Genomic DNA, 25,099 nt, shown 5'->3' on the forward strand with positions numbered 1-25,099 from the left:
AATTTGTTGATTAGCAAAAGAAGAAATACTTTATTGTATCGACATCATTTTTATTGCTGTATATGGTAGGCTATAAGCTATAAAATATATAATTGTATAAATCTTACAGAGTACGAGTTCGAGTGAAGTACATTCATTAGCCATTAAAACCTATTACATAAATATAAAACGTATTGTAAATGATGACGGAAAGGTTATAGATGTACGCTACATTTAGTGAGCAGGATCTGTTCCATACATTTTCAAGTGCATAATGCATTTCGAATACATTTTTCAAATATTTTTTAATAAAATTTTATTATTTTTTTGATTTACCCCATTTTTTTGAGCCATTTTCCATTTTGTGAAAGTTGCACTTTAAGAAGTTCTGTATACAAAAAAAAGAAAAAGAGAAGAGAAAAGAATCATACATATAATGTAACTAATTACTGAATGGAGAAAAATAAATAATTAAATTGAAAAATTAAAAAGGGCGGGCCTGGTCTTAGTTATCTTAAATGCTAATCTTACGAACACATATTTGGTCAGAAGTTGGGGCTTACATTTGGGCCCTAAATTTGACTGACAATTAATGCGGAGATTCCAAATAGTAAGGTTTTTTATTAGTTGTTCGATTGATCGATTTCTCAATGTCATGTTAGGGTTATAGTTTGTAGTCTGTCAAAGAAAATCCGATTAACTCGAACATGATATTGAGAAAATACTTTTTTTCAAATCAGCAATTAGCTAAACTTTGTATTGTTTCGTGTGAGATTGAAGAATATATATTTGTCTTAAACAAAACCTTATTAAAAGTGATAGTCAGAAATGTTTTGTTGGCATGTGTTTTACGAAATGTTTCAGTTTTCAATATATCTCTAATCAATGGTTTGGTCAAGTCTAAATATGTTCTTTGATGGAATTTTACAAATTACTGTGTGATTTGATGGTTCATATTAGGGTTTTGGAATCTAAAACTATTGTTTTTAAAGCTCCTGGCTTGGGATAAGCCGAGTAAAGTAGCTTGTCAGTCCATAAATTTAGGGCCTTTGCTACAAGCCTAATTGTACAGAGCTCTGTCCACTAAAATGCCGTGTTCGATGAGGAAACTCTCGACATCGGAGGCGAAGAAATCGTCGCTGAGATCATCGGTTAGCCGCACAAAGTTCCCGATGACCGCTTGGGCCTTGTAGACCAACAGAGCGGGTAGTCCCTTGGTGACGGAAATCCCGGCTCATTCCGGCCACGGAGCTGCAGATCTTGGCGAACTTAATGGACGGATAATCGCTGGCCAGGCTGTCCAGGCATTTGTTCAAAGTGGTGCAGGCGGCCAGCTGTCGCTCGTAGATGTGGATGATGATGGTGGTGTGCTTGTTCTCCTGCTCCACGCAGGCGAGGAACTCCCCGTGGGTGCTCAGCTGCTGCACCTGGCCAAACTGCTGGTGGTGTCCCGTCTGGCGCAGCATCTCGGCCATCCGCTGCTTCTGGTACTGCTGCAGGAAGTCCTCGCTCATCAGTTCGTCCAGCTCGGCGTCCAGCTCCTCCTGCCGCTTGCGCTCCTCATCCTCCGCCGCCGTGGCCGTTGTGATGGTGAGCTTCTTGGCCAGCGCCAGCCGTTGGCGCTCCGTTTCATCCCGGCGCTCCGCCTCCAGCTGCTTGAACCTCTGCCAGTCCTTGACCACGCCCTTGGGACCAGTGTTCGTGGAGCCCTGCTGCCGGAATCCCCCAGCCGGAGTCGCATCCGGATTTGTGTCGATGGTCAGTCCGGAGGACCGGGATTTCCCCGAGGCCCCCTTGGAGTCATCGCCCTCGTCGCCGTTGTCCTCGCCCTCGCTGCTGCTGCAGTAGTACTCCAGTTTCTCACCCAGTAGTTTATCCTCCAAGGTGGCCATTGTTGGTAATTACCGAGCTTTTATTTTTAATTTACAATTTAATTAGTGTTCTAGTGCTGGGATAACCACCAATGGTAGTATCGATAAATATATCGGTGTTTATTCTGTCGATAGTAGACGGCTGATGGTATGATCGTATTTTCTTGAAATCCAGCTAGTATTTTTCTGGGATTTTTAAATTGTTAGTATACTTTTAATATTTGGGAAGTAGTTTCTAACGCGCTAAATTTAAAACTGTTTTAAATGTAATTAATGAAAGCTATAGTTTTACTTTTTTTTAACAAAACACGATTTTAGATACTTTTTTAACGATGAAATGTTAAGGATTTGGAAATTATTTTATGTGCTTTTAACTGATGAATTAGTGACGAATTGGTGATGATCATGTGCTGTTTTACTGAAGATTTGGTGATGATTATTGATGTAATGTTTTTAGTAATGATTTTAGTGATGATTTGAAATGCTTTTTTGCTGATGAATTAATATTAATTTGGTGATGTTTTAAGTGATGATTTTTGGTGATGGTTTGAAGTGCTTATTTACTCATGAATTATTGATGATGATGGTGATGATACTAGTGATGATTTGGTGATGGTTTGTTGATTTCTGCGTTAAACTTTTTAATTATTTAATAAATTTTGCTCCTTTCCCAATGTATGTCAATTTAAATGTATGTATTTATTATTTAATGAAAATTAAAATATCAGAAATGTAAAAGGTTATTTACTTTAAAGCTCATTTACTATTAATTAATTCAATGAAATTAATACAATAGATTTTTAGACTCCAAATGTATTATATTATATCTTGCAATTATGAAACATTTGTAATTTTCCTCACGTTCAACTCAATACCTAGTTTTATGAGTTTTTCGTATTATGTTAAAGATTTCCCTGAGCTTTTCAGGCACTGCAAAGTCGGGCATTATCTGTTCCATGCTGTTGAAGTCAGCTTTTTCCAACTCGTCGCACGAATCTTCCGATCCCGACTCATCGGCGAGCGCCAATCTTTCGGCGAATGAGACGATTCCGCACCAGGCTCGAAAGTCCAGGTCCCCCGATCCTTGGGCCTCGTAGCCCAACATTCTGAGAGTACCTTGAACATTCTCCTCGGTGCCATGAAACTCCAGGACATCCTCTAGAGCTTGCGGAAGACTCTGCCAGATGAGGGTTCGTTCCCTGTATTTGTATTCCGGCAGATCATCATTTCCATTTCCCATGGCCGCCAACTCACTTTCTGGCTCCTCGATTCGACTTAGATATTTCAAAAACACACGCTTATAAAGCTGTTTTCGCTGTTGCGAAACCCAGACAAACTTGCTCAAATAGTCCCAGGGTGTCATATCTATTGGATTTCTTCGATTTAGCTTATTGTTAAATACAGTTTTGGATTTACTTACTCTTAAGCATAGAAAGATCCATGGGTACATCAAATCTCGTTGCAGATTTTGAGAATTTTCGTGGCATCTTGGATGTGGTTTCTGGGGGAACTTTTTCTTCGTTGATTTTCGGTACAGTTTTGGGCTTGGGTGGCATGTACTTAATGGCTTCCCTAAGTGCTCGATTAAGCTAAAGTTATTTAATTAATTAATTAATGTATACAATGTTTATAACTTAATAGTTTGATAAACGCTTACATATCTCCCAAATGTGTTTTCTATAAGATCCACGTCGAGATCGGTTTTAAGCGCCTGAAACGCTTCATCGGTTAGGAAACTTCCTTTCAAAAGGATCGGCTCCCGTTCAGTTTCCCGTTTGTCCTTGGGCAGCAGGGTAAGTGAGTTGGGTATCAAACTTGGCCTGGTGCTGGGATTAAGTGAGTCGGGTCCCAGAGCAGCCACCTGAGTCTCGGGATCCTCACTTAGATGAAACGTGGTAGTGGCTTCAATTTAAACGGGGTTACAATTAAGGAAAACATAAAATAAGTGGCATTGTAAACTTTCATTGTTTAGCAATTTAAAAAAAATTGCTTGAGCAGATGCCAGATGCTTTTGACAATAATTTCTTATTAATTGTAAGCCAAATGTTCGGTGTGTCATTATTAATATGAGTAAATATTATAATATCAAAGATAAACAGCTCATAACGAGATACAAATATCGTGACAATCGCACCCTCGACATTTCTGATATCTTGTTATTGTTTTAGCTTCTTACATATACAGGTATTTATCCACGAGTACTGAATTCACCTAAGCTTTGTTATTTAAAAATGCTTATAAACATAAAATATATATTTGAATTTTTTTTTGTTATTTTTAATTGTAATTTCTTGTCAAGTCTTTTTTTACAGGTCTTGAAAATATTTTTCAGTTTAATACAAATCTTATTACATTTATCACACCAAATTGATGATTCATACCTCCAAAAATGACTTCTTAGTGTAAAATATTATATGCTAGTGGTAAAAACTCAGGGTTTTTTAGTGCCCAAAAAAAAAAGATAAAATATATATATTTTATAATAGTTTATATAAATGAAACATATAAGTAGCATTAAAATTGAAATACATTTTGAAAATATTTCAGAAAGCAAAAAGGACAAAAATTTTCACTTTTAAAATCCTGAACAAAGCTTTGTTATTAAATAACTTTTTAATAAGGGATCGGTGTCATTTCAAAAGATATCGAGACATGAATACAATAGCTTGAAATATTTACTTTCACACTTTCACTGCTACTATGTTTTCGATATGTCATGGTACATGACAACTATAGTCCTACTTGGTTACCCACCTTGAGCTGGCTTCAGCTTCTTCCGTTTCTTGCCCCTGCGAACATCCTCGTCGCTCAGCTCGTGCTCATTGATGCAGGTCTTGGGCTTGGCCTCCAGCTCACTGGTGGCATCTCCTCCCGGAGCCAGGTTTGCAGTGGCCAGCGAGGATTTGGGCCTTTGCTCGTTGGACGGCTGCCTCTTTGGCTTCTTGTCATCGTTGGCCCCGGCACTCTTGGGCTTTTTGTCCTCCTCCAAGCCGCTTTGGGTCAGCTCCGAACTGGGCTTCCAGTAGAGCGTCTCCTGGGAGTGGGATCGCCTGAGATCCAATATGATTTTCTTCCGCTTAATGTTCTCATGTTTGCCCCATTCGGGCGTTATGCAGCGGCGATAAAAGGAGCCGGCACTGGTTCTGGTATGGATACTTGTCACCGTGGGAGTTGGCGTCATTGGCCGCGAGTCCGTTTCCGCATAGCGCCGGAACAGATCCTCCGGAATGTTATCCGTCTCATGTGGTTGCAGTTCCGCCTCCTCGGGAATCTTGTCTGGTTTCTGCTGACTTTTGCCCTCAATCGCCAGCGATGTCTTCAGCTGATTGATCACATCCTTAACCCCTGATGGAGCCGGATGGTTGCACAGCACCGAGCATCCCTTGGCAAACGGATTAAAGAGTCCGCCAAAGGGGCGTAACGAAAGCGGCATGGGCGTGGCCTCAAACTTGAGCGGCATTCGCGAGACATCGCCGTGATGATTTTTGCGCTGTAATTAAAAGTCTTTTTTTGATTATCTCGTGTAAAATAAAAAAAACTATTTAAAAAAATTTTTTTTTTACTTTTCAACTACACATAAAATATAATTTTAAGTGTTTAATGAATGTTTTGTTTAATAAACCACAGACAGTATAAAGGTTAATTCAATACTTAATAATATAACTCTTAAACCACCGAAAACTTATTTTAAAATCACTTAAGTTTTATTTTAATACTTTAAATACTCATCTTATTAAGAAATTTTGATATTTGGGCATGAAACCCAAAATCAAAAAGTTAAGTTTCTATGACAACATTTTTTTGGTTGTGAGTAAATATTGAAGAAAATATTTTAAACTGGTCAAAAAAACAACCAAAATTATTAAAAACTATTTAAAATAATTTTAGAAGTTGGTATAAATATAATTTCTTGGACCACGTAAAATATGATGATAGCCATGACATGAGTAAAGTGTAAAATTTAAAAGCCATGAATAGCAAATAAAACTGAATGACAAATTAAACACTTAATCAAGAATTGCTTTAATATTATTGTACAGTCTGGATATATCATTGCACTGCCTTGAATATTTACATTACCTTTTTGAGATACTTGACATGCCTCTTGGGCGTGGGAACCAATCCAGTACGTGTTGTGGCGCTCATTGCTGCCGTTAAAATAAACTCTGAGTATCGAGTATGCCGACAAAAGCCGGGGTATCCATAAACAATGCGTTCTGTTTCCATGGCTATCAGCGGAGACGCCAATAAGTTTATTTGCCAATATCGATTTTAAACGGTTTCCCCACCAGCAAATAAACATTTTTTTTAATACCTAAACAAAAATATATTTCTAAATTTAAACCATAAGCAATTGTAAACTCTTAGTCAATTTAATCACATATTCTGAAACCTGCCAACAAATAGTTTTAGCAGTAAACTTGAAAACTAAAAAATATATAATATCACAATTTTAAATACCGTCCTGACAAACAATACTTTGTTCAAAATGTTCATCTGAATTACTGAATTGCAAAAATTTGATGAAGTTTTCGTTATTGAACTTTGTAGTTATTAATAAAACTAAGAACTTTTATTATCTCTTACTGATATTCAATTATCAAGTTCGGTTTTGTTCTAAAACCTAATCAACCAGTTAAATATTTATAGACAGAATCGTAGTTATTAAAGGCAACATTTCAAATAACCCCCAAAACATCAAAAGCATAAAATAACGTATGTTTATTGTGTCTGTGTCTTAAAACTAACAACTCGTGGGACTTGAATAGCATGAGGAATAGACTTTAGGAAGGAATAGTCAGGCAGTTGGGATGCTCGAAGGGGGTTCTCTAGTAGAGGGAACCGCGATGGTGCAAATGCCTGAGACGTTGATCCAGCAACTGGCGTTCGTTGGACAGTGAAATGGTCGAGGTGGAGCGGTGCAGGGCGGGCAGAATGGCGGCCCCATGACCTCCGTGACTCCCCGATCCGTGCACGGCGGCGACAGTGGGCCCTGCCTCCGATGGACCACCACCCAATCCGGCGGTATTGCCCACCGCCCGGGAGCGCAGCAAGTGATTCCTGAGCGGCGACTGCCGGCGCACCGAGTTGTTGAATGAGATCTGCAGGGAGAGGCGTTTCTGGGACAGAGAGGCCAGGTGCTCCGGCGACAGTTCGATCACCTGGGGTGGAGCAGTCGCCGCCACCGCCAGGGCAGCCGCTGTGGCGGCACTGTAGCTGGGCAGCGATGAGGTGGGCGACGAGTTGCCGCAGTTGCAGGTGGTCGAGGCAATCGATATGTTGTCCGCCCCACTATCTGCGCTCGGCACGTTCGTCTCCACCAGGCTGTAGCCCACCGCCTGCTCCTTGCCGTTCTCGTTGCTCTCGAATATCTTGATGATGGGCACCACCGCGGGGGTCAGGATGATGCCCGCCTTCCGGAACTCCTCCAACGCATCGTCGTAGGTGGGCAGTCCGGACACAATCGTGTAGGAGGGCAGCGACTCTGCCTCGTAGTCCGGCGGACAGCGGCGACAGATCTCAATCGTCGGATCACTGTGATTGGCACGGTCTGCAAGGACAATGAAGGCAAAATCAGATAATAAGATTAGTACATGGTGAAAAAATGTGTAAGACAAAAAAATTTTATTAAAAGCATACATATGTTAAATCAGAAATTGAAATTTATATGTTTAAGAAGTACTTTTAGCGTTGCCAAATATCATATAAATTTGTATATGTGTGCATAAAACTTCGTAACTACATAATTCAAACTGAATTAATAAAACCACAATATATTCATTACTTTTCCAAAAGTGTTCTTTAAATTTTTTTCAGCATATTCCAATTACGTGTTTCTACAACAACGCAATAACAAAATTATTTACTGTGTGTCCAAGGCAAGTCCTAAAACAAAAACTAAAGGGTTCAATGTGTTAAATATTTAAATTAAATTTTTTAGTTTAGTTTTAAGTTTATTTTAATTTTAAGTTTTAGATTTAAAATCTATACAGAAAACCGTTAAATGATTATTATTAAAATAATTTTACTACCAGACACTTACGCATTTGTTTTAGATATTTTTCTTAAATAGTTAAAATTGAGGATTAAAGCAAAAAGGGGCATATATGTATATTTCCTTGGGTACCACTAACACATTATTTAAATCAATTTTTATTTAATTTAAGTAGTCTTTTTTAAAAATGTATTAAATTATAAGCCCTTAAGCTGTCATTCAAAAGCTTTGATTAAAATTGAAACTATATATTCGGAAATGTATAAGTTTACTGGCTAGTTTTCAGTTCAGCTCTTTAAAACATTATTTATTAAAAAGCTTTGCTGAATAGTTGTTTATATTTTGTAGCTTCTATCATTTCCTTCCAATGCTTTAATCCCCCCAGATTCCGGCTCGCTACTTCCGGCAGTCAAACAAGAAAAAAAGAACAATCAGAATTATCAAATCAATTCCCCTTTGCTATGCCATTTGGGACTTGCCACGGCAGCAATGGCACTTAAAACGCTCCCAACCCCCGCCAATTGTACCTTTAGTTTTTGGGGATGTTGCTGCGGATCTAAATGAAATTTTTATACCGAGTGCTTGTTCGTTTAAAAGCTGGTAAGAGGCCCTAAAGGCGGCCAACTGCAGGCTGCGTCCCAACCCTTAAAAGTAGGCAACAAAAACATTTATTGCAATTGTCCAGCAGGAGGAGTGAAATAAATGTGACTCCCGGGATGGGGGAAAACCGGCGAATCTACGGCGAATCTTCCCCAGAAAAAGGTGAGTCAGCAGCCCAATGATGGAGTACATGGAACTGTTGATGCGGCAAGCGTTTTCCCCAGTGACGTGGTACAAGATTTTCCAGATTAGCCGCATGCTGGGTGGCTTTGGCAAATATTGAAAATGGCACACGCTTCGGTTCACACCCTTTTATTTGGATACCTTCTATGCGGCTGGGATTTAAAGCCTGCGGGTCGACAATTTTCAGACATTTTCACACCCACATGGCATGGACGCTCATTTTTTATGCAACGCTTTGTGAGCTTACGAAATTAAATTGATGATGCCCACGAAGAAAGCGGGCGGAATGAAAGTGAAAACTCATTTTCATTTCGGGTGGGGTTTTTCCGGCTTGGAGCCGGGCCATATGGCATGTGCTAAACCCCAGGGAAGCTGTCAGCCCCTTAACTCCTTTTTTGCTCTGACAACAGCTCAACGTGCTTAAGCCTTTTTGTAATTTTCAATTGACTTTAGTTAATTATGGGCCGGCTTACATCGGAGCTTAACGTATGGCTCCAGGGGGCGTGGCTGTTGTTTTAAGTCGGCTGGATACACTTTTGATTTTGCGACAGGTCGACAGTACTTGTAAATTCATAATGAAGGTTGAATACAATAAGGATTATTTCTGACTCAATTAAATCAGAGAAAACAATGGAAAAACAACAGTTGCTTCAAGGCAACTCCTATAAAGTAGTAAATGTGTATTTACAAAAATTAATTATTTTCCCAGCTTTATGTTTAAATGAACTCTTGAAAAGAAGGAACAACTTACTATTAAAATAAGGTACATTTCAAATAAATTATTTTACGAGAAGCTAAATCAATCTTTTATTTAATAAATTATAAAGAGATGAAATAAAATAAAAAACATATTCCGGCGTTTATATTACAGTTAACAACAAAAAAAAAAAAAAGGTATAACAAAGGGCATTTTTCGGCATTTATATAACAGATTAGTCTTAGAAAAGAATAAAACTTTTTGTTTTTAAAACCTTTGTTAATATGTACAAAAAGGATCGGATTCTTAACTAATTTATGGGTTGTATATGGAAATATTTACAGACATGTGACCTTAAGTTTCGCTTTAGCAAGGACTTCCTTTAGTTTAAGTGACCAGGGCTTATCCAGTCATAAACTGGCCATCCCCAACCGAAAAGAACGCTTTTGACATGCCCACAACTACTCGGCTTGATGAACTGTCTGGGTCCGTGATCCAAAAGCCCCGGGACATACGCATTCAATTCCCCAAACGCAGCTTAGCACGACAATAAAATGAAGTGCAGCGCATAAAAAAGAGAAAGCCGCTTGCCAGATGAAACGAAAGTAAACAAAGCCCAAAGTGTAAGTGCGTTGTGCATAAAATATTCGCCGCAAGTTATAAGCCAGCATCAGAATGGACACCGAAATTTCCACTAGTCAATATGCCAAAGGTCATGAAAGCGCCAAAGCATCCCCAACAAAAACTTGCTTAGCATCGGGATTGGAACTACAGCTACACAGAAAATAATGATTATGTATTTGCTTTAAAAGAATTGAAAAAATTTTAAAATGCTTCTTTAATAAAAATTATTATATTATTTGTGTGTTGGGCAAATGTGTTGTTATTATTAAGTTACAAAAAAATGTTTTTTTGGTAAAATTATTATTTAAAGAAATGTAAATTTTATAGTAGGGTTCAATAAATTCATGGGTCATATCTGTAAAGTTTTTTAAAACTAAAAGTCCTTTATTATACGTATTATTTTCTTAGAGTTAGCTGTAATATAATTGCCTCAAAAATGGATCTGTTTTAAGTTGAATCTCGTTATTGTTTTGTAAATAAAATATTAATTTAACTTCTTGTAATATAATTAAAATTTTTTTAATAGTATGTTTTTTCAAATATATCTTTTTTGGTTTTTTTTGTTTTATTGAGTAGAAAAAATTGGAAGTTCATGTAATTTTTTTCTATAACCTACTGTTATTAGAATAAGCAACTTATGTTGCCGTGAGATCTAATATAAATTACAAAAGTATGTGCATCATTAAATACTAATTCTTAATAATTCAGATATATCAAATTTAATATAATTATCCTTTTTATGAGCCAGTGAGTTTTCTTATTATTATTAAAACTATCATTATATTTTGTAAGAAATATTTATCTCATGTCATTCGACATTTTTTTTCCTGTAAGAACAATTCAACCTAAGGCAGGCCAGAGATATTTGGGCGTTCTCACAATAACAACAAAAAAAGTTAAACACACTTTATGTTGGGGCTTCGCTTTCGTGTTTTGGGGTTCTCCAAGGGGGGAGGATGGAGCGCAGGATGTGGCAAGTGGGTGAAGTGGGAGCTGTGCGTTTTGTGGATTTGTGCGCCAAACCACCAAAGCAGAAAGCAGAAAAAAGAAAACAAACGACATACAGCTCAAGCAACCAAAAGTGACGTGCCCAGGAAGAGGACGATGGAAATGGCGATGGCGATGGCAATGGCGACATGCCTGCCAGCGGACCGAAAAAAATGGGGGAAAATGGAACGGGAAAACTGTTCATCTTGGGTGCTAACACTCAAAAAATTATTGACTTATTTTCTTAGTTTTTAAATTACTGGTTCGAAGAAAGATGTGTTTAATATAAAGATAAGTAGATCAACGATAAAAGCTAAAGAAATAATTTGAAATTTAATATATATTGTTTTTACAAAACATAGAAAACATAAAGCAAAATTTGATATTGAGTCTGTTTTACAATACAATTTAAAAAATGTTAAAAAATTTCCAGCTATTTTAATTTTTACCATTTTGTACAAATATCTGTAAATGGTTTAACATTAGAACTGAAAAACCGTTTTCTATAAAACATTTTTATCAAATATTGTATTGAAAGCTTACTTTATATTTTACTTTTTTATACCCTTGCAGAGGGTATTATAATTTCAGTCAGAAGTTTGCAACGCAGTGAAGGAGACGTTTTCGACCCTATAAAGTATATATATTCTTGATCAGCATCACTAGTAGAGTCGATCTAGCCATGTCCGTCTGTCCGTCTGTCCGTCCGTCTGTCCGTCTGTCCGTCTGTCCGTCTGTCCGTCCGTTTATATGCAAACTAGTCTCTCAGTTTTAAAGCTATCTGCATGAAACTTTCCCAAAAGTTGTCTTTCTATTGCAGGTAGTATATAAGTCGGAACGAGCCGGATCGGACGACTATAGCATATAGCTCCCATAGGAACAATCGGAAAAATAAATGAAAAAAAATTATAACTTTGCTGTTTTTTAATTTTTTGTTTAGTTCTTCGACATATAGTAATGGTAAAATATTTCCGATTTACGGTTTAAATTTCATCAAAATCGGACGACTATAGCATATAGCTGCCATAGGAACAATCGGAAAAATAAATGAAAAAAAATTATAACTTTGCTGTTTTTTAATTTTTTGTTTAGTTCTTCGAGATATAGTAATGGTTTAATATTTCAGAATTACGGTTTTAATTTCATCAAAATCGGACGACTGTAGCATATAGCTCCCATAGGAACAATCGGAAAAATAAATGAAAAAAAATTATAACTTTTCTGTTTTTTAATTTTTTGTTTAGTTCTTCGACATATAGCAATGTTTAATTATTTCAGAATTATGGTATAAATTTGATCAAAATCGGACGTCTATAGCATATAGCTCCCATAGAAATAATAAAAATATATAAAAATAACTATCTAATAATTGAGCTGCAAATTATCATAGTTTCAATGTTTTTTTTTAGCACATACTCAAAAAAATCATAATTTAAATGTTTTTAAAAGTATTTAATTAATGCAATAGCTGCAAGGGTATATGAACTTCGGCTTGCCGAAGTTTGCTTTCCTTCTTGTTTTACTTTAAGTTTTGGTAATGGTAAGCTTAATTCATTTTATAAAATAGCTTTTTAGCTTGGTTTACTATATTTTATGTTTACTAATCTCATTCCTTTATCTAAAAAAAAACAACAAAATATTTGACATTAATTAATAGCCTATTAAATGGTGATTTGTGAGCATTTTTTCTAAGTGCTAAAGCGGTGGCAGACAGGAGCCAGCTCGAAGGATTTGCCAGGCACGTAAGCAGTTTATGCCCCCACCAAAAGAGAGCCAAAAATAAAAGTTCAGCCCACATTTTTGGATGCTGCCATCGTCATTTCCTCGTCCTGCCTTCCCATGTCCTTGGGGTTGGTAAACACGGCACCAAATTGCCGTTTAAATTTCTCCCCAATGTCTACGCCGGGGGCCAAAGCGGCCTTGAAACATTATTATGACTGTGACGCCCCGTTTTCCCCACCTGTTAGGCCTGCCCCAAGGATACCGGGCTCCCAATCCCCCGGACAACTTTATATTTGAAGTTGTGGCTGCCAGACAAAGCCTGCCGGGGGAACCGTGAAGACAGGCGTTAAATGCTACCTATGCCTCCCACTGGACTCGGGGATCTGGGATCTGGGAGCTGGGGTTTGGGGTCTGAAGTCTGGGGTCTGATCCATGTCAAGGGTCTGGTCTGGGTCTGCCTGGGGTTATTCGGCCAACTTACGGCTCTGTCTGCAGCCTCTGTTCTTTGTTAACTAATTAAACTCTTGTAGCAGCGAGCATGCAAATACCATTTGGACTGCCTCGCAAAAACACGTGTCGGCTTGGCATGAAAAAGAGCGAAAACAATGGGAAAGAATGTTTTAGGCCCTAAACTAAACGCATGTCAGAATTGCATTGTTTTCTTTGAGCCGGAGACAAGAAAAATGATGTTGCCCGGGGCCCCGTTCTGGCCAAAATGCCATTTGTTCGATTTAAAAGGCTTTCGAATGACCTATCTGAACTCGCACGAATATGACATAAAAATGTCGAAATAAAATAAATTATGGTTTTATATTTTAACAAAGATAATTTTAAAAACAATTTTTAAAGAAATTAATAAAATTATTTTTATTCAGAACTAACATTAACTTTCATAACAATATGAGTACAATTTATACAGAAAATGTATCATTTTAGATTTGTAAAAATTAAATATATTGAAATCAAAATTAAAGAAATTTTTTGATAAGTTAACAATCTTATTTTACCTCTTCGATTTCAATTTACTCAAATTCATTCAAAAACTTAGTTTCTTAGTATTTTTAACGTTAATTGTATTAATATAATTAATTATTAAAATTTAAAAGTTGCTTTCTTTTAATTCAAAATTTTCAGCAACACATAATGGTTCGAATCAGATAGGCTCAACGGTAAATTTGTCGCTTTATGTTGCGATGCTCTATGTTTTTCTGGACAAATGTCCCATCATCAGCAACTGTAGCGCATTAAAACTAACTGCTAAATTATTAGCAAGACAACCCATCCATCTCGGGGGCAGGTCCTCCTCGGTGGGTCTTTGCACACGAAAACAGAAATGAAGAAAAATTGCGGCATGTCAGTGGAAGCCAGAACAACAATAAAAAGGACAAAACCGACAACATGAAGACATCTTCAGCATCTTTCGCAGGAGTAAACGAAACACGCGCCAGGAGCATCCAACATCCCGCATCCAGGACGAAAAAGTAATAAGTGTGTCTATTTGTTTGCGAATATTTCATTTCCCGTGCCGTTTACTTTCTATATTCCGTCCGCCCACAGCAGCTTTGGTTGGAAAAAAGGAGAAAGCATGGGACTGTCACGAAAGTCGCATTTCCCCAAAACTAAATTATATAACCGTATATCAAATTTCGTCCCCTGTTTACGGTTTTGGCCAACAAATTCAAATTGAATTGGCAAAACATCTCTTAAGCCCGGGTTAAACTATAAATCCAAGAGATATCTTCTCAGGAAATTATTTATATTATTTGTCAAAGGTGAAGTAGCATTTTAAGAAACTCAAACATTTAGCACGCATAAAACACTAAACAGTAAAATATATCTTATGGCGTAATAAAGAAAAGCTTCATAAAAATGAATGGAGAACATATTCTGTGGTCTAGAATAAACTTTCATTTTGCTTCGAAATTTTCAAATTATGGTTTTGAATTCGATCAAAACAAATCGAAAGCAAGAATATTTATGTATATTTTAGTTAACAAAGTTGACCGTTTATACATAACTATTTAAGACCATTTCAATTTAAAGGTTTTATGAACAAATTTTTGATTTTTTTCTTTCATTTGAGTAACTGCTGCTCGACCATTTGATTTATGTACATTGAACTTGCTGAAAGTTCAACTAATACATAAAATGCAAACGGCGTGCGTGGGCAAACGAAGGAAAAAAGTTAGTGTAATTTATAAAATGCAAGCCACACATGGTGCCCTTGCCTGTACGAAACGCTGAATGTTATTAAAAACAATATAAACAACTTCCCGGTGGGTTGTTCCGGGTCGGTTGTTTATGGACGACCAAGCCTTAAACCACAAAGTACCACTTTTCCTGCCTATTGGACGGTTGTGCGGCAGTTGCGGCAATTTTCAAATTGACTTTTGCACATGTTACCGCCGTAGCGAAAATGCGGGCAAACAATGTAGTCAAAGTGTGTTCCACTAAAACAAAAAACATAGCACAATAGGCCTTAGCGTCTGGGTGTGTGGGAATCAGTGTTGCCAAGATTCTATAAGAAAACTTTAAGGATCGATGAAGGAAATAATAGAAAAAAATATGGAAAACGCCTAAAATAAAATGTATTACATTTGACCAGAAGGGTGACATGGTTTTTATCCTGTCTTTTCATTTTACGAAATTAGTAAGTCATAGATAAAATAACTGGTAAATCTATAAAAACAATTGTTCAAAAAATGTGGTATTTAAAAGATCGTTTAAAAAATCCGGTTTTTTAAAAAATAATATTATTGTATGCAAATACAATTTTTAGAAGTCTTGTTTTTTTTTTTATTACTTTAGTGAAATTAGCTTGTATTGTAACTAAACTAATCGAAAAGTATTTAAAAGTCTAAGCCCACAACACTGACTGAGTCTTAGCCACAAACTAGTGCAAAAAGAGGGCGAAGAATACAAAAATAAGTGCATAGCAAAAACGTGCCAATCGCGCGCGTGAACGGAATAACCAAATAGTTTGCCGCTGCTGCGCCAGAAGTCAAATATCTATCAAAACAGCATTAGTGGCGGCAGCTGCTCTTTTTATAACATTTCGGGGTCCACCTTTTTTATTTGAATTTAAGCGGCATGACTTACCTCCGACCTGCAACACTGCCCTCAAGGGCGGTACTCTCCAGCACTGTTCCCCTCAAACAGTGTTGGTAACGATCACGCTCAGTTTTTGCACGCTCACATACACAAACAAGGGTAACAACGTGAAGAGAGCGAGAAAGAGAGAAAAGAGAGCTCGAGGGAGAGAAAAATAAAAATTTCCAGCGGCGTCGGTGGATTTGGTATTGTTCTGAACGCTGCGCCGCAGTTTCGAGTTTTTGCCTGTTTTATTCCACTCCGATTTGTTAAAAGAAAAGCAAGCGTTCCATGTCAGACATGCTGAAAATGGCAAATGTTGCAAATCCGCTGCAAACAATGAAGAAAACAAACGGTGAGGAGGATTCCGAGGAGTCTGACATGGAAGATCAGGATGAAGAAGAGGAGGAGGAGGAGGAGGACGATCTCCCGGACGATGTGGTGCTACAAATCGACAGCGAGGATGAGGCAGAACTGGAAGCGCAGCGCATCCGCTTGGTGGAAGAAGAAGCAGCAAAGACAACAAAAAAGGCAGAGAAAGAACTGCAGGAACAACAACAAGCGCAGGTCAGTAACGGTAACGAAGAGCCAACTGGAGGAAACTGGAAAACCCAACAACAGTAGTAAGCGCAAGGGCCGTGGAAGGCCCAAACGCAGGGCTTCCACTAGCTCGCAGGCTTCCAGTGCGTCGATTGCGTCCATAGCTTCCCTCGCTTCCAGTGCTTCCCTAGTGGCAGCACAAGTTCTCGCAGATGAGAAGTCACGGCGCTTTATCTACAGCTGTTCCAGCTGCACACACCACTACGCCGACAGCCTGATCCTCTCCAGACATTTCCAGCGCGCACATGCCGAGAAGCCGAAGAAAAAACGCGGTAAGACCAAGTGGGATTCCCTGGCAGAACCTCTGGATATTACGCCACCCCTGACATTTGACCCTTCAGAACTGGGTCACCTCAAGCCTTGTGCCCAGTTGCTCGTCCAAGGGGAATCCCTGCTGCAGCTGTGTCTCGCCTGCAACTCACAGTTTGTGGATGAGGTGCGTTTCCAGGAGCATCTCAGCCAGCAGCATGGCTATTTCAAGCTACTGGTGCCCAAGGATGAACCCACCGATCTCCCGCCCCAGGCCATGGTCACCATTCCGGGGGCTCTGGCCCTGGGCAAGTCCAATTCCCAACTACAGCTGCCCATTCCAGCTCCAGAAACTCCTCCACCCGAGCAAGATGCCAAGGAATCGCCAGCCAATACCGGGTCCAATGACAAGGAGGATCTGGCCCTGATAAACGCCATGGTGGCCGAGATTGCAGCAGACCGCGTGAAGAAAACCAGTAGTCCTAAGGTCAGCAAGATGATTATTAAGCTGCCCATGCCCAACAAAAGGGGCAGAAAAAGGTCTAAACCCGAAAAGATTCGGGACAGCAAGGATAAGTCTGAGAAGATCCGTGAAAGAAAGCAGGAGAAGCCTGAGAAGAAGAAGAAACTGGACAAAAAGGAGGAACAGCAGCCAGATTTTGAGCCACTTACGCCAAAGAAATCTGACATAGAGGCGGAACAGCAGCAGGAAAAGGATGTAGGGGATCAGCAGGAACCAGAAAGTGCTGAAATGGAACTGCAACATTCGGAAAAGGTCGAGAAAAATCAACCGAAGCTGCAACATTACAGATAGAAGTCCAGCCATCGCCTAAGAATGCTGAGGAGTGCCAGCTTCCAGAGAAAGATGAGCAGCAGACGCTGGAAAAGTCTGCGAAAGATCAAATTTTGTCGGAGAAGACTATTGCGGAGCTGCGAGTACTACCAAAAGATGTAAAGGGTTCAACGGAGGAGCACTCAGTAAAGGAAGACATAAAGGATAAGTCCACTAAAGAGAAACCATCGCTCGCAAAAGTATTAAAAGCAAAACACCAGCTGGAGGAACCTGCAAAGGAGAAGCAGTCGCTCAAAAATGAAGCACAAGAGCACAAGCCACAGCAACTGCAAAAAAATGGTGTCGAGAACCTGAACATTGCTGAAGACGATCCACAAAAATTGGAGAGTGATGACAAAGATCACCAGGCACAGTTGGAAATACCATGTCAGGATCAACACCAGCCGGCAAAGGCAGCCAAATCGAAACAAGCCGACAAAGAGCAGCAGCAAAAATCTGACAAATCGGAGAAGGATCAGCAGCATCAGGCAGAAGTAAGTTAGATCTTAAATAGGCGTAACGAACATTCAATAAACAACCATTATTTTCAGGAGCCCCCTTACCCAACTAAGCGCAAGCGCGGCCGTAAAGAGCGCAAGTCACCCACACCCTTTCCCATCCCGCTGGAGGACAAAGAAATCAAGGAGGAGTCTGAGCCACCAGAGCGGCGCACGCGCAAGTCTCGTCAGCAAGTGCACTACGTGGTGGATATCAAAGATGAGGAGGAGGAGGAGGAAAAGGAGGACGAGGAGGAGGAGGAGGAGCCAGAGGTGGATGATGACTCCTCAGCCACTGTTTCGCCGCATAACAGCTCAACGGACGACAGTTTCACCTCGATCAAACGTGAGTCATCCGAGGAGTCGCAGCGCAATGGAAATGGAGGCATACACACCTGCAATTTCTGTGGCAAAACCTTCAAACGTTTTTCGAGAATGCAGGATCACCTGCGTCTGCACACTGGAGAGAAACCATACGTTTGTGGGCAGTGCGGCAGGGCTTTCCGCCTAAAGATGCGTCTGGTGGAGCACCAACTGCGTCATCGCACGGAGAAGGCATACAAATGCGAGATTTGTTCAATGCCACTGGCCACCAAACAGGATTTATCGCTGCACATGCGTCATCACAAGAACGATCGTCGCTACAAGTGCGACAAGTGCAACAAGGGATTCGTTCGCAGCTCAGATTTGTCCATCCACGTGCGTATTCACACGGGCGAAAAGCCCTATAGCTGCGATCTGTGCGGCAAGGCGTTCCGTGCTCGCCAGAATCTGGTGGTTCATCGACGTACTCACCTCGGCGATAAGCCGATTCAGTGCGAGCTGTGCGACAAGCGTTTCGCTCGAAAGATCGACATGCGGGTTCACATGCGCAGACACACAGGTGAAAAGCCCTATAATTGTGATGCCTGCAAGCGCGGCTACTCCTCCCGTGTGAATCTGCTGCGCCACCAAGAGCGTGAGCACGGCGAGGACGAGAAGACCTCTGGATCTGTCAAGGCAGAAAAGAAGAAGCCAGAGCCGGTGAAGGAGCAGGAAAAGGAACCCAAAGCTAAAGCAGCGCCACGACGTCCGCGACGTGAGAAGCTGCAGCAGAAGATTGCGGCCCAGGAGAAACTACTGGATGACCTGAAACGCAGTTTGAGCGCCCTGCCAGAAATCTCCGAGGAGTCAACGCGGGCCAAACTCAATGGAGCTGGCGGGGAACTGGCCGCAGATGCGGGAGCAGGGCGTGCACAAGTACAGGTCACAGTGTCCATGCAAATGGAGCCGGCTCCCAATGCCGAAGACGATGAGGAGATCACACCGGAGAAGGAGAACGCCTTGTCAAGCTCAACAACCTCCGATGGCAAGACAAAGGCGAATCGCAAGATTACCAGCTACTTCACTGTTGTAGGTCAGCAGGCGGAAATCTAAAGACTTATGTTCAGGGTCAGCAACACTTCTTACTCATTACATTTTAAGATGCCACTGTACTTGGAAATGAAGGAGACATTTCCCTAGCGTAGTGTACACCTCGCAATTTTACATTTTCGGATTTTCAATGCAATCTTGCAGCAGGGATCAAGTATTTTCTTTATATACTATTTATATATTTACGAATTAATTTTGAGGTTCTATGGAGACGGATACCCAGGAAATATTTAATGTTGTGAAGGACATATAACCTACAAGAACAAGAAAAGACTACTTTTTAAAAGAAATAATGATATTTGATACAAAAAAAAAACAAGCAAGAGACTGCAAAGAGTTTAATACCATAAATATATATATTTTTCTATAGACAGAGCAACTTTTGTGAACAAAATAAGTTAAACTATGTAAAAAAAAAAAATACCAATACACTAGTATGTAAGTGAGTAAGGGAAATGTTTGCAACCTCTGAATAACTATTATATCTTGAAACTTAATTCTTACAACTCGAATTTCATTTAAACCGAATTGAAGTTCCAATCAACGATTTTTTATTAATAATTTGTAAACAAACACTCGACCAAATTCAATCTTATCGAGCTTCCATATCAGCAAAATATGATATTTATAAACAAATGCGCACAACAGTTCGTATTTTATTTGCAAACATTTCCTTTTCATTCCCCCCGCATTTATAAACCATACAAGCTGAAGAATGTTTCACAATTTCATTTAATTTCACAGCACACATGAAATCAATTGCAAGTCACTTAATATGCAATTTATACGAAATCTCCAACATATACTCAAAATTCCAAAACAATTGTAGTTTAATGAATATAATTTATATCTATAATGCATAAGCAAACGGATTGCTCTCGGGAAAAGAATTTTTTCCCTTGAATTATTCTTGCACTATCTCAGCACTCTGCTAGCTATATTTATTTTACATACTTTACGCATTTACTTTAACATATTTACTTAATTTCTCGAATCGTAAGCATAGCGAATAGACAATGCAAAAAGTCAGCAACGTTTATTTCCTACATATTCTGAGTGCATTTTTTGTAAATTTAATTTGTGGCAGCTTCTCTAAATCTATAGTATCTAAGAGAGTCCAATGAATATACGTTACTTTATAATTTCACATTTGTCGATGTTAATTTGATGCCACTTGCAAATTGTTGCGCCCGGTACTTCAACCCCCGAAATTGCAATTACTCGAATGGGGGTGTGCGAGTTTTATGTTTTATGTTTATGGCATAGGACAACAAAAGGCAGCTGCTGCTGCTGCTGCAGCCCCTGTCAATTTTTCAGCACTAACTATTGCTCGAGAGGATTGGTAATTGGGGTGGACGAAGGACTATGGAGAGACCCAGAACGGAAGAGTAAATGTCGAGCAGCAGTTTGTCATTTGTAATGGGGTTGTACACGGTTCATTTCGTAGTGCCAAGGGGTTGATATGTGAGAGAAGATAAATGAAGCGGGACAAATGAGGAAGTGGGAGAGCGGTAGGAACTGATTTATGCCTAGATCCAGGTGAACGAGCTATCCCTAAGCGATCGTTGAACTCTACGGTGAAAACCTAAGTTTAATATGATTATATTATGACCTTGTCAAAATGATCTTCATTTAAAATAATTTAAATAAAAATATAACTAGACATCATAAAATCATAAAAAATGAAATAACATTAATACTGCTTTTTGGAGTGAAATGTCTTAGCACTTGAAACTAAAATATTTTTTTATGGAAATAAGACATTTACTTTTAAAATTGAAAGCGAAAGTGAAAAATATTAAATGAAAAGATATAGATAGAAAAAACCTAAACGGCAATATGAAACTGATAAGTTTTTGTATTCCCTATGAGGCTGACAGTTTTATTCCGTCCGGCATTCTTGTCTAAACTAAAACCAATTTCTTTGGTGCCGCACTCGTTTCGCATGTTTTGGCCATATGCTTATCATCTGGTCGCTGCAATGACAATTTATTTTGTTCTGGCTTTCATACAAAAGCGCAGCCAAAGAAAAAATGCTAAAATCAGCGAATATAACAGAGGCCAAATATGAGAAGAAAAAGAATTTTGCTTGCTGCATGCGCTTTCAATGCGATATTACGCATACGAAGCGTGGTACCGCGTGCTTTGTTTGTGAGATTGTGCCAAAATACAAAAAATGTGAGGAGAAACAAAAAGATAGTCAACGTGACACACTATACTCACACACATGTGCACGTTGGTGTGTGCGAAAATATGCAAATTAAGTGTGGCGACTTTTGTTCTCGCCGTTTTTTGGTGTAGAAAGCGTAAAAAGCGAGCAAAAACTGTACGTATACACATTATTTGGGCTGGCGATTGTGGAAAGCAAAGCTCCGAAAAAAAACGAGTATACGCCCCGTTGTACAGTCAGTCAACTAGAGTGTGTTTGTGTATGTCTATGTCTGCTTGTGTTCGTGTGCCGATCAAGCCTGCTCTCCCCTCTCTTCTTCACCCCACTCCTCTTTTGTTTTGTTTTTCCCCCGTCTCGTCAGCATTTTTACACTTTTATGTAGCTGGCTTTTAATTGAATTTCGCTTCAGTCTCAGACTTTGACTTCTTCTGTTGTTTCTGCTGTTTCTTTTCGCTGTGGTTAATTTTAAAACTACCCATAAAAGCCACACGCTGCGCCAACGTCGACGTCGGCAAGGGCAGCGGCTTTTGCCACTAATACAATTACGTCCTGCCATCGAGTTTGTTCTGGATATGCACTGAAAAAATCAGTGTGTCCGGTTTTGGTTCCGGCTACGATTATTTTATGGATATACAAAATTTGTATAAATGAAAAAGCATTTTGAAACAAAAGCAATTTTTATTTGTTTACAAAATATTACTATTAATTAATTATATATATTTTCTTAAAAGTAATTTTTTTCTGTGTAGACTCTCTTTTCACTCTCTCTTTCTCTCCCCGGCTGGCTTGTGTTTGTGTTTTTGTTTGTTAAGCCTCTCTGCGGCGGCTGCGTTTCTTCAGCTCTTCTGCATTCTTTTTGCGGTCGTTAACTTGCAACTGAACGTTTTGTTGTTGTTGATATTAGCCACTCCGTTCTCTTGCTGTTGCTGTCACCCGCTCAATGTTCTATGTTTTGCGCTCTTGTTTGTGTTGCTTTGTTGTTGGGTTGATTTGTTTGCGCAGCTCTCGTTGTTGTGTGTGTGAGCCGCTTTGCCATCGACGCTTCCGTCTGTGTGCGTAGGGCGAAAGAAAAAGCAGACAAGTTTTCCAACACTCAAACAAGCGCGCGCCATTTTAAAAATTTAAATCGCCAACGGTGCGTATGAATGATAAACGAGTAAAGTTCATTAAAATGAAAAAGTTAAAAATTGTTTGTTGTTTGTAATGAATTTATTTTTTTTAAATAAAAAAAGATGGTTCGTAGTATTGAATAAATTTATTTAACATCTCAAAAAACTTATAAAAGTAGCTGTGGTAAATATAATAAAATTATCTTGCAATTACATGTAATATAATAACTCTGATAAATTGTAAAACATTTATAAGAAATTAGAGCTGTGAGTGAATTTCCGCACGAATTGTTCTCAAACTGCATTTTTAATCAAACGAACACAATTAGAGATTAAAACGTAAGGAGCCGCAAAATCGTATAATCAATGCATAATGTAATTTATTTTTCGACACCAGAAATGGGTCTTACTTAAATTGGCTCCATTGATTAACACATTTACCACTGCAATTTTTATTCATAAGTCCTGCTGACAAGCCTCATCCACATGAAATGCATTAAAAATTATTTATCCATAAATCATGCAATCGTTAATAAATAAAAAATGCATTCGAGTTCATTTCCCGTCGACAGTGAAATGGCACATAAACAAACAAACAAAGTCGAAAATGTTAAAAAATGGAAATAAAGGTGAAAAAATATAGCCAAATGCATAAATAAATCAGAGCAGCGGGGAAACAACAATGCGGCCTGTCGTTCTGTCGAACAAACAAATATTCATAATTGTAAAAAAGCTCAAATTCAGCTCCCGCAGGGCTAGAGTGAGATGGGTATGGACTGCAACTAACCGCTGAATGTGCATAATTTATAAAGCTAATTAAACGCGCATTTAACTAATTAAAAATATAGCGCGCTTCAATTATTGAAATATGCTGCCCAATTATGATGCAGTCCAAATGTGAGACAGAGACGGCTGGCCGGAGGAAATTTGCAATTAAAATATGTATATGTTTGTGTGCAACCCATTCGATTCCCTTGCCGAATATAGCAGAATCGAATGCTCAGCGTGGCGTATACGTAACGCTAATCAAAGTGTATATTACGTATGACATGTGTGAGGGTTCAAGCTGGTTTCGAAATTTGTTGTTATTGGCTTCACTGGCGGCTGGTGTTACTGCTGCTGTTGCCTTTTTGGCTTTTAGCAACCAAATACTAATTGACATTTCGCTATGCCGCCTACTGAGAGAGATGGGGAATAATAGGGCGGAACACATGTCTATAGCTTTACAGTTAGCCCGCTCCTGCTTGCCAATGCAAAAACAGTTTCAATTAAGCAATTAGCGCCATTGAAACAAATCCAACACGTTTTGTGGCTTATAAACTGAAGCACCATGTCGATTGGTTCGGGCCCTGCGGTCGATCGAATGGAACCGGGAATAGGCCATCGGATTGTGGATTTTGTTTTCTGCGGCCATTCATTTAGGGCAATTAAAGGGTAATTGGGGTATGCGTGTTTATTCGGGATGTGATTGATTGATCCAAAAATCTGTTTAGTAAGGACTAAAAATAGGCTTGAAATTCATTGTAATGTATAATACTGAAAGAAAGAAAAAGTTTACTTTGCTGTCTCTGATTTGATATTTTTTTATCTGTGCCAGCGCTGAATAAATTTTTCCATTTAAAAATCTTTTCTAAAGTCTAAAAAAATATTTTACACTAAAACCATAGCCATAACAAGCCAACAATTTCATCCTTGATTCAATTTGTATTAAATCACTTAAGAAGTTTGAAAGGCAATCAAATCTTGAAATCTGGTTAAGAAATTGACGTTATCTTTAAAACACAGTATTTGGCAGTCTACTCAAATGCAGCAAATACTGATTAGTGTTTGCCTTATTACGTCCATTACTAATACAAATGCGGAATGCCATTTTAGTTACTGCTGCTAATTTGCGCCACATTTTTGGCCCGTTCAGTTAGCATATTTATGTGAACTCTGCGCTTCGATTCAATTTTAGCCACAAATCGAAAACAACAAATAGCATTTGCATTTATACATTTTTAAGTCTTGATCCTAAACGCGCATATATGTACATCCGTAAGCAGCTTACAGCTTTGTTGTCTGCCGTGAAAACCGTTCTGTATTGACGTCAGTGTTTTGCCCTCCTGCATTATATAAAGCAGCTTAAAGCAAATCCATCGCGCGTTTTTCGGGGAATGGCGGAGAAAGCCGTGCTCGATTCGACACGATTTGACGACTCCTGTGGACATTGGCCCTGATGGCTATGATGCATCGCCATTGCCATTGCAATTTGCACTTTAATAAACCCGATAAAGCAAGGCGACTGTTAATTACATTTGCAAATTCAATCAATTTCGAACAGCCTAATTTAATTAACGAATCGCTAAGTTTTATTTGCGGCGTTGCCAAGTTGGTTAAAATTGTAGCAGAAGTTTTCATTAAGTTAATCAATCTTTGTTACTGCTCGCAGGGGCTTCTGGTGTTAAAGTTTATCTGAAAAGTTTGCACTCTATTTATGCA

At 38.9% G+C, this 25,099-nt stretch overlaps 4 protein-coding genes across 7 annotated transcripts in view; 1 reads left to right on the forward strand and 3 right to left on the reverse strand.

Annotated features, from left to right (window-relative positions):
* Positions 1-2: 2 nt before the first annotated feature.
* LOC128259836 (phosducin-like protein) lies at positions 3-1,969 on the reverse strand. The gene is given in 2 exon segments (XM_052992442.1): positions 3-1,198; positions 1,200-1,969. Coding segments are annotated over 2 exon segments (831 nt in total). The 5' UTR covers positions 1,872-1,969; the 3' UTR covers positions 3-1,039.
* A 713-nt stretch (positions 1,970-2,682) lies between these two features.
* On the reverse strand, positions 2,683-6,423 carry LOC128259895 (uncharacterized). Its single transcript, XM_052992519.1, has 5 exons — positions 5,931-6,423; positions 4,605-5,340; positions 3,508-3,752; positions 3,271-3,439; positions 2,683-3,215 (listed from the first exon to the last, which is right to left on the reverse strand). Exons 1-5 carry the CDS (start codon positions 6,075-6,077, stop codon positions 2,719-2,721), a joined length of 1,794 nt encoding a protein of 597 aa, XP_052848479.1. The 5' UTR covers positions 6,078-6,423; the 3' UTR covers positions 2,683-2,718.
* Positions 6,424-6,553: 130 nt separating this feature from the next.
* The window catches only part of LOC128259897 (uncharacterized), a 40,654-nt gene continuing 22,108 nt past the window's right edge, over positions 6,554-25,099 (reverse strand). For all 4 annotated transcript variants that reach the window (XM_052992524.1, XM_052992521.1, XM_052992523.1 and 1 more), the window contains one exon: positions 6,554-7,401. In XM_052992524.1, coding sequence (XP_052848484.1) covers positions 6,680-7,401 — 722 coding nt within the window. In that variant the 3' untranslated portion in view covers positions 6,554-6,679. The remainder of the gene's footprint in view (positions 7,402-25,099) is intronic.
* LOC128259896 (histone acetyltransferase KAT6B) lies at positions 15,821-17,549 on the forward strand. The gene is given in 2 exon segments (XM_052992520.1): positions 15,821-16,336; positions 16,338-17,549. Coding segments are annotated over 2 exon segments (1,371 nt in total). The 5' UTR covers positions 15,821-16,039; the 3' UTR covers positions 17,412-17,549.

Source organism: Drosophila gunungcola, assembly GCF_025200985.1.
Source record: "Drosophila gunungcola strain Sukarami chromosome 3L unlocalized genomic scaffold, Dgunungcola_SK_2 000009F, whole genome shotgun sequence".
Lineage (NCBI taxonomy): Eukaryota > Metazoa > Arthropoda > Insecta > Diptera > Drosophilidae > Drosophila > Drosophila gunungcola.

What these genes read in the sequence shown, in the direction of transcription:
- LOC128259895 (XM_052992519.1), bottom strand. Translation starts at nt 6,077, where the DNA reads ATGGAAACAGAACGCATTGTTTATGGATACCCCGGCTTTTGTCGGCAT. An exon ending in ATGTCAAGTATCTCAAAAAG is followed by an intron (nt 5,341 to 5,930) that starts GTAATGTAAATA and finishes TTTTAATTACAG; the next exon opens with CGCAAAAATCATCACGGCGA. An exon ending in AAAACACATTTGGGAGATAT is followed by an intron (nt 3,440 to 3,507) that starts GTAAGCGTTTAT and finishes AAATAACTTTAG; the next exon opens with CTTAATCGAGCACTTAGGGA.